The 12,101-nt window shown below is 45.7% G+C and overlaps 1 protein-coding gene across 4 annotated transcripts in view; it reads left to right on the forward strand.

Moving 5' to 3' along the window:
* Nucleotides 1–12,101, forward strand: part of LOC139275187 (microtubule-associated tumor suppressor candidate 2-like) — an 876,619-nt gene that overhangs the window by 458,647 nt on the left and 405,871 nt on the right. For all 4 annotated transcript variants that reach the window (XM_070892299.1, XM_070892303.1, XM_070892301.1 and 1 more), the window contains one exon: nucleotides 2,329–2,535. In XM_070892299.1, the coding sequence (XP_070748400.1) occupies nucleotides 2,329–2,535 (207 nt within the window). The remainder of the gene's footprint in view (nucleotides 1–2,328; nucleotides 2,536–12,101) is intronic.

Genomic DNA, 12,101 nt, shown 5'->3' on the forward strand with positions numbered 1-12,101 from the left:
GTAGACTGGGTCTTTACTCGTTGGAGTTCAGAAGGATGAGGGGTGATCTTATAGAAACATTTAAAATAATGAAAGGGATAGACAAGATAGAGGCAGAGAGGTTGTTTCCACTGATCGGGGAGACTAGAACTAGGGGGCACAGCCTCAAAATACGGGGGAGCCAATTTAAAACCGAGTTGAGAAGGAATTTCTTCTCCCAGAGAGTTGTGAATCTGTGGAATTCTCTGCCCAAGGAAGCAGTTGAGGCTAGCTCATTGAATGTATTCAAATCACAGATAGATAGATTTTTAACCAATAAGGAAATTAAGGGTTATGGGGAGTGGGCGGGTAAGTGGAGCTGAGTCCACGGCCAGATCAGCCATGATCTTTTTGAATGGCGGAGCAGGCTCGAGGGGCTAGATGGCTTACTCCTGTTCCTAATTCTTATGTTCTTATGAACTCATTGAATGGTGGTGCAGGCTCGAAGGGCCGAATGGCCTACTCCTGCACCTATTTTCTATGTTTCTATGTTTCTATTACACAGGAAACCTGGCAATTATCAAATACTTTGTGATTCACCTCTGTTTTATCAAGGTTATAGATGATCTGTTTTGATATGCTGGTGACTACATTACAAAATTCCATAAAGCAAGAAAGCCATATTGGGTTTTATGACTGAGATCGTATTCCCCAGGATATAGGGGCTTCTTCAGTGACATTTGTGCTGGCCATTCAAGCATCTGTGTGATATTCATCAACAGAGAAGAATACTATATAAATGTTTAAATGGTTTGTGACACTGCCAAGGAATTTATTATGTCAGTGCATAGTTTCCAAGGAGTAATCATGATTTCCCAAGGTGATAGCCATTTGAATGGTTGGCCCCTCAAAGATATGGCTTAACTGCTTCAAAATTGGCTTGTGACACTGCTCACAATGCTTGTAGCCCTCAGCATATAACAATAACTTGTATTTATATATTTGTATTTATATTTATAATCCATGAAGAAGCACATAAGAGAGGCAGCTAGTCATCCAGCTGGACCTTTCTATGTTTGGACCATAGCTAGCTAGGCTGCTCTACAATATGTCCTGGTGAACATTGGCAGAATGGTAATGATGTGCTGCATGTTGCATAATTTAGCCATGGAAAGAGGACATCTAATCCTAGATGAACCAAAATGTCCTCCAATTAAACATTGGGAAGAGCGAAGCCATTGTCTTTGGCTTCACCACAAATTCATTCCATTGCCATCAGTTCCACCCCCCTCCCTGCCCACGGTCTGAGGCTGAACCAGACTGTTCGCACCCTGTGTCCTATTTGAACTTGACCTGAGCTTTTGGCCCAGTATCATCTCCATTCCAAAGACCACCTCCATAATATCACCAGTCTCTGCCTCAAACCATCTACTGCTGTGTTCATGCTTTTGTTACCTCCAGGCTTGACTATTCTACTGCTCTCCTGGGCACCTCTCATCTTCCACCCTCCATAAACTTAAGTTAATTGGAAACTCTGCTGCCCAAGTTCAAGGTCCATGTCAGAGACTTGAGTATTTAATCTAGGCTGACACTTCAGTGCAGCATTGCCACAGTACTGCATCATCTTTCGAATAAGATGTTAAGCTGATCCCTCTTTTATGGATGTACAAGATCCTATGGCACAATTTAGAGATGATCAGGAGAGTTCTCTGGGTGCCCAGCCAACATTTATCCCTCAATCAACCCCATCAAAACAGATCTGGTCATTTATCTTATTGCTTTTTGTGGGACCTTGCTGTGTGCAAATTGACTGCTGTATTTTCCTGCATTACAACAGTGACTACACTTCAAAAGTATTTCATTGGCTGTGAAGTGCTTTGGGATGTCATGAGGACATGAAATGCACTTTCCAGATTTTATGAAACTTGGGGTGGGTGTGGAATGGGATAAGTCTGTATTCATAATGAAGAGACATTGAGGCATATGGTGATTATTTGGTTGCTTGGCTATGCATCAGTTTTGTGAAAACTTGGGAATACTGTTTAATTCCTAGTTATATAAATCATTAATGTGCAATTAGTACTGAATTGTTTGCATGTGATTACTAGCATTATAAAGTGATCATAGAACTGTTTCAGTTATGTCATGTTTTCATAATGTCATGATTTATTCATTCAAGTGAGGGTAGAGAACAATGATTAGCATTGAACAAAATGACTGACTGTCACTTGTCTACAATAACCAGTCACATTGTAGAAATATCCAATGTGTAGATTTCTGTTATGAGATACTTTGCAGCATCTTTTTATGAGCTAGTTATGTGGGTTGATAGTTCAAAAATGTTACTGTTTTCTTTTTCCTACACTTTAGTGGAACAGAAGAAAAACACAATCCCAATTGTCCAAAGATCAAATTTACCCAAACCTGGACACTCTGGACTCCGTCCCCCTGGTTACTCTCGATTGCCAGCAGCAAAACTCATGGCTTTTGGATTTGTCAGGAGTTCAAGTGTGTCATCAGTTTCAAGCAACCAATCGAATGACAGCGTTCAAAGTGACCACAGCAAAGCTGCAAACTGTAAGACATAATTTATTGATTTCTCGTTTGATGCAGGAAAGTGTCCCCTACTTCATTCACCATCTTTTACTAAAAATCTTCAAGAAATCAGAATAGCTATTCTGAACTTTACTTGATCTGAAATATTTGTCAGACTTCTGAAATAAGTAAAGTGGGGAAATTAAATGGAATCACTACAGGGTATATTACACTAGCATTTATTACAGCAAGTTTAAAAGAAAACATTTCTTACCCTCATTGTAACATAGCCTTTTGGAGACAAACGTTTTAGATGAATGTTCAGGTTATACTAAATGTTCTAAAGCACGTAAGATGCTGGAGACAGGGTTCTATTGCCCTTTTGTCTTGGGCTGCAGTTATACTGCAGCTCCAGTCTCAGACTACTATCCATGGCCTTTATTGCAAAGGGGATGGAGTATAAAAGCAGGGAAGTCTTGCTACAGCTATATAAGGTATTGGTGAGGCCACACCTGGAATATTGCGTGCAGTTTTGGTTTCCATATTTACGAAAGGATATGGAGGCAGTTCAGAGAAGGTTCACTAGGTTGATTCCGGGGATGAGGGGGTTGACTTATGTGGAAAGGTTGAGTAGGTTGGGCCTCTACTCATTGGAATTCAGAAGAAGGAGAAGTGATCTTATCGGAACGTATAAGATTATGAGGGGGCTTGACAAGGTGGATGCAGAGAGGATGTTTCCACTTGTGGGGGAGACTAGAACTAGAGGGCATGATCTTAGAATAAGGGGCCACCCGTTTAAAACAGAGATGAGAAATTTCTTCTCTGAGGGTTGTAAATCTGTGGAATTCGCTGCCTCAGAGAGCTGTGGAAGCTGGGACATTGAATAAATTTAAGACAGAAATAGACAGTTTCTTAAACAATAAGGGGATAAGGGGTTATGGGGAGCGGGCAGGAAAGTGGAGCTGAGTCCATGATCAGATCAGCCATGATCTTATTGCATGGCGGAGCAGATTCAAAGGGGCCATATGGCCTACTCCTGTTTCTGTTTCTTATGTTCTTGTGTAAATGCATTGTGCAGCCACGGGACTAACATTATATTGCTGATTGTGCAGTGCTGAAGAGCGTGCTGAGTTTAGCCACAAAGGGGCTCTGTGCATCTATCCAACCATGCTCCCTGGGTGACTAATCTTTAATGGTGGGAGAGTGTGGGCAGGCAAAAATGTTTAAAATAAAATCAAATTTAAAAGTTAAATGCAACTTTACAATGGGCTGGATTATACTGCGGCTGTTGTGAACCTAAACCAATATGAGACAGCTTCACAAGTTATGCTTCCATTCTTGCATCAGTGCTCACTCAAAACTCCTTTACATTTTGATGCAAAAGTGCTAATTTAAATGCACCTTCAGAATAAATGCATGCATACCCGATGTAAAGAAGTGAATAATTGTAGAAAGTAATCCTTTTTCCTTTCCTACATACCTGATATGTCCTTACTACACAGCATAAATGCACACGAGGCCCATGCTTGAGAAAAGTTCAGTCTGTGACCTGTCCTTTATTCCTTAGCACTCAAGTGATGAAGGTGGGTGGAGCTTCCCCCTTTATACTTGAAGGTCCAGGTTAGGAGCATCTCCCAAAAGTTCACCACCTAGTGGTCATTGTTCTCACAGTGTACAACTTGTCAGTTTATACATGGGTTACAATGCTGGTTGAAAACATGACATCACCTCCACCCCAAAGTCTTATTGGGATCACAGGTTGAGTCTCTCTGGTGGTTTACGCTCCCTTGTAGAGCGCCTGAGTTGGGGCTCAAGTTGTTGGGCGCAGGCCTGAGTGTCTGCTGTTTGTGGTGCCTCAGGCCTGTCCGGACTGCCCACAGTGACTGAGCTCTCCTCCCTTTCGTTCCGGTGTTCGGTCACCTGTGGTGGAATGAACTCTATATTGTGTTCTTCCTCTGCTTCTTCTATGGGGTTGCTGAACCTCCTTTTTGTTTGATCCACGTGTTTGCGGCAGATTTGTCCATTGGTAAGTTTAACTACCAGAATCGTATTCCCCTCTTTTGCAATCACGGGCCCTGCAGCATAGTTGAGGACAAAGACAGGGTCATTTACATCAATACATCGCGCCCTCGCATTCCTGTCATGGTAGTCACATTGTGACTGACGCCTGCTCTCGACAATTTCTTTCATGGTGGCATCCTTTTCATCAGCAGCTCTGCGGGTGGAACTCCTGTGAGCGAGTGTGGTCGAGATCTGTGGATCTGTAGATCTGTAAGCGTGATAAGCGGCTTTGTAGGGAACTCCCTTGGATTCTGAGCATCCCCAGTTTGATTATCTGCACTGCTCGTTCTGCCTGGACGTTTGAGGCCGGCTTGAACGGTGCCGTTCTGACATGGTTAATTCCATTGCCTGCCATGAAATCCTGGAATTCAGTGCTTGTGAAGCACGGGCCATTGTCGCTGACCAAGATATCTGGTAAACCGTGGGCGGCGAACATTGCCCGTAGACTTTCTACTGTGGCAGAGGATGTGCTTGAATTAAAAATGTCACAATCGATCCATTTGGAGTAGGCGTCTACTACAACCAAAAACATTTTTCCCATGAAAGGACCTGCGTAGTCCACATGGATGCGTGACCAAGGCTTGGCGGGCCATGGCCAGGGGCTAAGGGGGGCTTCCCTGGGCGCAATGCCCAGCTGAGCACACGTGTTGCACCTGCGAACACAAAGTTCCAGATCTGCGTCTAACCCTGGCCACCAAACGTGTGACCTGGCAATTGCCTTCATCATGACAATGCCCAGGTGCTCATTGTGGAGTTCTCTGATGAACACCTCTCTGCCCATCTGGGGCATGACTACGCGGTTTCCCCACAGTAGGCAATCGGCCTGAATCGAGAGTTCATCCCTGCACCTGTGAAATGGTTTAAATTCCTCAGGGCATGCCCCGTACATGGCTGCCCAGTCCCCATTCAGGACACATTTCTTGACCAAAGACAATAGCGGTCTCTATTTGTCCAGACTTTGATCTGAGGGGCTGTCACGGGTGAGCCTTCACTTCCGAAAGCTTCAACAGCCATGACCATCTCAGCAGCATGCTCGGTAGCCCCCTCAGTGGTGGCTAGTGGGAGCCTGCTGAGTGCATCGGCGCAGTTTTCGGTGCCCGGTCTGTGCCGAATTATATAGTCATAGGCGGCTAATGTGAGTGCCCACCTTTGTATGCGGGCCAATGCGTTTGCATTTAGGGCCTTGTTATCGGCCAAAAGAGACGTTAGGGGTGTGTGATCTGTCTCCAGCTCAAATTTCCTGCCAAACAGGTACTGGTGCATTTTCTTTACCACATATACACATGCAAGCGCCTCCTTTTCTACCATCCCGTAGCTCCTTTCTGCCTGGGACAGACTTCTGGAGGCATAAGCTACCGGCTGTAACTGACCCTTGGCATTGACATGCTGCAACACACACCCGACACCATAGGACGATGCATCGCACGTTAACACAAGTTTTTTACATGGGTCATATAGTGTTAACAGATTGTTGGAACATAACAAATTGCGTGCTCTATTAAAAGCCCTTTCCCGGCTGTCCCCCTGAGACCCATTCGCAACCTTTGCGTAGGAGCACGTGTAGCGGCTCTAGCAGCGTGCTCAATTTGGGAAGAAAGTTACCAAAATAGTTCAGGAGCCCCAGGAACGAACGCTGCTCTGTCGTGTTACGGGGTCTGGGTGCTCTCTGGATCGCTTCCATCTTGGACGCAGTAGGGCTGATCCCGTCTGTTGCTAACCTCATCCCCAGGAATTCTACCTCTGGAGCTAGGAAGATGCTCTTCGCCTTTTTCAGTCGCAGCCCTACCCGGTCCAGTCTGCGTAGCGCCTCCTCCAGGTTGTGGAGGTGTTCTTCAGTATCGCAACCCGTGATGAGGATGTCGTCTTGAAAAACCACTGTCCCTGGAATCGACTTGAGGAGGCCGAGCGAATCCCGAACGGACATCTGTTGTACTCAAACAACTCCATGTGTATCGTGATGGTGGTCAGCTTCTTCGACTCACTCGCCAGCTCCTGGGTCATGTAAGCTGAGGTCAGGTCCAATTTTGAAAAAAGTTTGCCGCCGGATAGTGTCGTAAAGAGGTCCTCCGCTCTCGGTAGCGGGTACTGGTCTTGGAGTGACACCCGATTGATGGTGGCCTTGTAATCACCACATATCCTGACCGACCCATCCGCCTTGAGCACCGGCACAATCGGGCTTGCCCAGTCACTGAATTCGACTGGCGAGATGATGCCTTCCCTCAACAGGCGGTCCAATTCACCTTCTATCTTTTCCCGCATCAAGTACGGCACCGCTCTGGCCTTGTGGTGTACTGGCCTGGCGTCCGGGTTTATGTGAATCACTACCTTGGCCCCCATGAAAGTGCCAATGCCGGGTTGAAACAGTGAGTCAAATTTGTCCAGGATCTGTGAGCATGATACTCGCTCCACAGAGGAAATTGCATTGACATCGCCCCATTTCCACTTCATGACAGCAAGCCAACTCCTCCCCAATAGTGCGGGACCGTCCCCCGGGACAATCCAGAGTGGCAACCTGTTCTTCGAATCTTTGTGGGTCACGACTACCGTGGCGCTGCCTAGCACCGGAATGATCTCCTTTGTGTAAGTCCGTAGCTTGTGCGTCAATCGGCAATAATTTTGGCCTCCTGGCCTTGGACGCCCACAACTTTTCGAACTGTTTGATACTCATCAGGGACTGGCTGGCCCCCGTGTCTAGCTCCATTGATACTGGGATGCCATTGAGGAGCACATTCATCATTATCGGTGGCGTCCTGGTGTATAAACTGTATACATGCTCCACATGAACTTGCTGAACTTCAGCTTCCAGCGATTTCCCCCAGCGTTCATTTCTGCAATTTCTGCAGATATTTTGCTCATCTCTGCAAACTCCGGCTGAGTGTGTGCCTCCACACCTCTGACATGAGCTGTTGTTGGAAACAAAAGGTCCCTTGCCAGTCGATCGTCTCTGACTGCCTCTGTGACTGTCCTTAAGTGCGCCATTAACAGGTGTTGATGACCCCATTACTGGCCGCATTGTCCCCTGCAATGGCGTGAATCGCCGTTCTGCTAGCCATTGTCTCTGTCGAACTCTGGGCTTGACCACATGTTGGGGCATGCCCAATTGCCCTTGTCTGCCTGGAGAACTGCGTGCTGCTTTAACAATGTTGATTCTCTGTCCCAACCATTCCTTAACACAGTACTTCTCGTCTGTTCTGCTAGTGGCCATGCTCGCATAGTTTTAAATCCCAATTTCTCGTCACCATTGATACGTCCTTACTATACAACATAAATGCACACGAGGCCCATGCTTGAGAGAAGGTCAGTCTGTGACCTGTCCTTTATTCCTTAGCACTCAAGTGCAGGAAGTGGGTGGTGCTTCCCCTTTTATACCTGAAGGTCCAGGTTAGGAGTGTCTCCCAAAAGTTCACCACCTAGTGGTCATTGTTCTCACAGTGTACAACTTGTCAGTTTATACATGGGTTACAATGCTGGTTGAATACATGACAATACCCTTGATATGTATAAGTGTATGCTGACAGTGAACTCCGGGAGTCAATGTTTTTTCATCTCTAATTGATTACAGCAAAGTGTAAAGTTTGAAGCTGGAGAATTGGTGCTGCTAATCAATGCACCTCTCTAGTCCTGGCTTCAACTTGCCCTAACCACTTTGTCATCGAGCTGCGGTGGAAAAAGGAGAGACTTACAGAAATTAAGTTGTTTTTATTGGACAAAAGAAAATTGGGAGGGGCGTAATCCAGGTTTTTAAAAGAATGAAAGGAATGATAATGAAGATGCAGGCAAATTCTTAAATTGACCTGTAAACACCAAAGAAGAGGATATGAATCTATAATTTATGAGCTTTAAGATTAGGATTAGAAGAATATTTTTCTCCACAGAGTGGTAAATGTGTGCAATAGGATCCCAAAAATCGCAGTTAAGGCTGTGTTCAATAACTCCTTTTAAAAAAAGAGAGCTGATTGAATATTTGGCAATGAATGGTATGGAGGGTTGTAAGAATAAGTGCAAATATAAAGGATGAATAATATAAGATCTAAGGTTAAATATTCAGAATCTCTTTTAATAAGATTATGTGCTTCAGGAGAATAAGTGATTTAGAAGAGCTCATATGACCTTTTCTCCTTCCCTGATTTCTTATGTAATTGTGCATGCTATGATCAGAATTTTGTATGGAGGGAAAATTCTGCCTGAAAAGTGCTAGCAACTGGTGGTTGTGTGTAAAATTGTTGGGAAAACCTAGACAGACAAGACTCATTGCCATTCATGCAAAGTTTATGAAAAGAAAGACTACCATTTGTATAGCGTCTTTCATGACTTCAGCACATCCCAAAGTGCTTTACAGCCAATGACGTACTGTTTGAACTGTAGTCATTATTGTAATCATAGAATGATAGAAATTTATGGCACAGAAGGAGGCCATTTGGCCCATCGTGTCTGTGCTGGCCAATGAAGAACTATCCAGCCTAATCCCACTTTCTAGCTCTTGGTCTGTAGCCCTATAGGTTATGGCACTTCAAGTGCACATCCAAGTACATTTTAAATTTGAGGGTTTCTGCCTCTATCACCCTTTCTGTGAGTTCCAGACCCCCATCGCCCTCTGGGTTTAAAAACATCCTCCCCAACTCCTTCTAATCCTTCTACCAATTACTTTAAATCTATGCCCCTGGTTATTGATTGCTCTGCTAAGGGAAATAGGTCATTCCTATCTACTCTATCTAGGCCCCTCACAATTTTATACACCTCATTTAATTGTTCCCTCAGCCTGCTCTGTTTCAGAGAAAACAACCCCAGCCTATCAAATCTCTCCTCATAGCTAAAATTTTCCAGTCCTGGCAACATCCTCGTGAATCTCCTCTGCACCCTCTCTAGTGCATCACATGTTACCTGTAATGTGGTGACCAGTACTGTACACAGTACTCAAGCTGGACTCGCGCGAGAACGTTCAAACCAAATGGCGGGCTAGGAGAAACCGGAGCCGTGCCAAAAAAGCCCCAGCACATAGGCCCCAAGTTTCCACACGCTACAAAACAGGCGCCCCTCCGAGCTGGGCGCCCGTTTTTCGCGCCGAAAACGGCGCCTGAAAAAAACCGCGCGATTCTGGAGCGCCCTGCAGCTCCATGGCAGCTTGGCGCGGCGCCCAGGGGGCGGAGCCTACCACTTGCGCCGATTTTGTAAGTGGGAGGGGGCGGGTACCATTTAAATTAGTTTTTTTCGTGCCGGCAACCCTGCGCGTGCGCGTTGGAGCGTTCGCGCACGCGCAGTATGAAGGAAACATTGGCACTCGGCCATTTTTGTAGTTCTTTGTAGCTGTTTAATTTTTGAACATTTTTTAATAAAAGCACATTGCCCTTCCATGATCAGCACTGAGGCTTCTTGCAGCAGTGAGAAGGCTGCAGGAAGCCTCAGAAGTTGAGGCAGCTGTTTCCCGACGGCCTTCCCCCCCCCCCAGCTGTCGGGAATGGCTGCCTCAACTTCTGAGGCTTCCTGCAGCCTTCTCACTGCCTCCTCCCCCCCCCCCCCACCCGCCGTCGGGAACGGCTGCCTACACCTCCCTGCCTCCCCCCCGCTGTGGTCGGTCGGGCCCTCACTCCATCTTCGCCCCCCCCCCCCATGCCGTCGGGAACGGCTGCCTCCTCCTCCCTGCCTCCCCCCCCGCTGCGGTCGGTCGGGCCCTCACTCCATCCTCGCCCCCCCCCCCCCCCCCCCCATGCTGTCGGGAATGGCTGCCTCCTCCTCCCTGTCTCCCCCCGCTGCGGTCGGTCGTGCCCTCCCTCCCTCCCGTTCGCGGGAACGACGCCACACCGCTGAGCTGACTGAACCTGCCTGAAGCACTTTCACACAGGTAGGAAGATGGTTTATTTAATCTTTTCTTTGCTTATAAATGTTTATTCAGGTTGGATTTATTTGTATAATATTTGTATAAGTATAAATAATGATTTATTGTAGAATTTAATGACTTCCCTTCCCACCCCTTCCCCCCCCCCCCCACCTCGTTCCGGATGCCTAATTTGTAACCTGCGCCTGATTTTTTAATGTGTAGACAAGGTTTTTTCAGTTCTACAAAAATCTTCACTTGCTCCATTCTAAGTTAGTTTGGAGTACGTTTTCACTGTGGAAACTTTGAAATCAGGCGTCAGTGGCCGGACACGCCCCCTTTTGAAGAAAAAATTCTGTTCCAAAGTGAAACTGTTCTAACTGACTAGAACTGCAGAAAAAAAAATGTGGAGAATTGCGATTTCTAAGATAGTCCGTTCTCCACCAGTTGCTCCTAAAAATCAGGAGCAAATCATGTGGAAACTTGGGGCCATAAGAACTCGTGTTAAGAGTGGAACCAAGTCTTCCTCGATTCTGAGGGACTGCCTATGATGAACTAGTGTTTTATACAGTCCAAGCATAACCTCCCTGCTCTTATATTCTATGCCTCACTAATAAAGGAAAGTATACCGTATGCCTTTTTAACCACCTTATCTACCTGTCCTGCTACCTTTGAGGTTATGTGGACATGCACTCCAAGGTCCTCTGTTACTCTGCCATTTATTGTGTATTCCCTTGTCGTGTTTGCCCTCCCCAAATGCATTACCTCACACTTCTCCAGATTGAATTCCATCTACCACTTTTCTGCCCAACTGACCAGTCCATTGATATCTTCCTGCAGTCTACAGCTTTCTTCCTCACTAGCAACCACATGGCCAATTTTTGTATCATCTGCAAACTTCTTAATGATGCCCCCTACATTGACGTCTAAATCATTGATATATGCAACAAAAAGCAACGGACCTAGTACTGAGCCCTGCAGAACCCCACTGGAAACAGCCTTCCAGTCACAAAATACTTGTCGAACATTACCCTTTGCTCCTGCCACTGAGCCAATTTTGAATCCAACTTGCCATTTTCCCTTGGATCCCATGGGCTTTTATTTTCGTGATCAATCTCCCATGGGGGAACTTATCAAAAGCCTTGCTAAAATCCATCAAACTTCCTACCTTATCGACACTCCTGGATACTTAACAAATCAATGCTGACTGTCCTTGATTAATCCGTGCCTTTCTAAATGACAATTAATATTGTCCCTCAGAATTTTTTCCAATAATTTGCCCACCACCGAGGTTAGGCTGACTGGTCTGTAATTACTTGGTCTATCCCTTTCTCCCTTTTTAAACAATGGTACATGCTAGCAGTGCTCCAGTCCTGTGGCACCACACCTGCAGCCAGAGAGAATTAGAAAATGATGGTCAGAGCCTCCACTATTTCCTCCCTTGTTTTTCTTAACAGCCTGGAGTACATTTCATCTGGGCCTGGTGATTTATCTACTTTCAAAAATGCTTAACCCTTTAATATTTCCTCTCACATTTTGTTTATCTCATCTAATATTTCACACCCCTCCTCCTTAGCTACAATGTCTGCATCCTGCCTCTCCCTTGTGAAGTATTCTTTAAGAACCATACATACATCTGCCTGAACACAGATTACGTTTTCATTCTCTAATAGGCCCTACGCTCTCTCTTTAGTTATCCTCTTACTCGTCATGTATTTATAAAATATCTTTGCAT

The sequence above is a fragment of the Pristiophorus japonicus genome, chromosome 10 (assembly GCF_044704955.1).
Source record: "Pristiophorus japonicus isolate sPriJap1 chromosome 10, sPriJap1.hap1, whole genome shotgun sequence".
In the NCBI taxonomy this organism is placed as follows: domain Eukaryota; kingdom Metazoa; phylum Chordata; class Chondrichthyes; family Pristiophoridae; genus Pristiophorus; species Pristiophorus japonicus.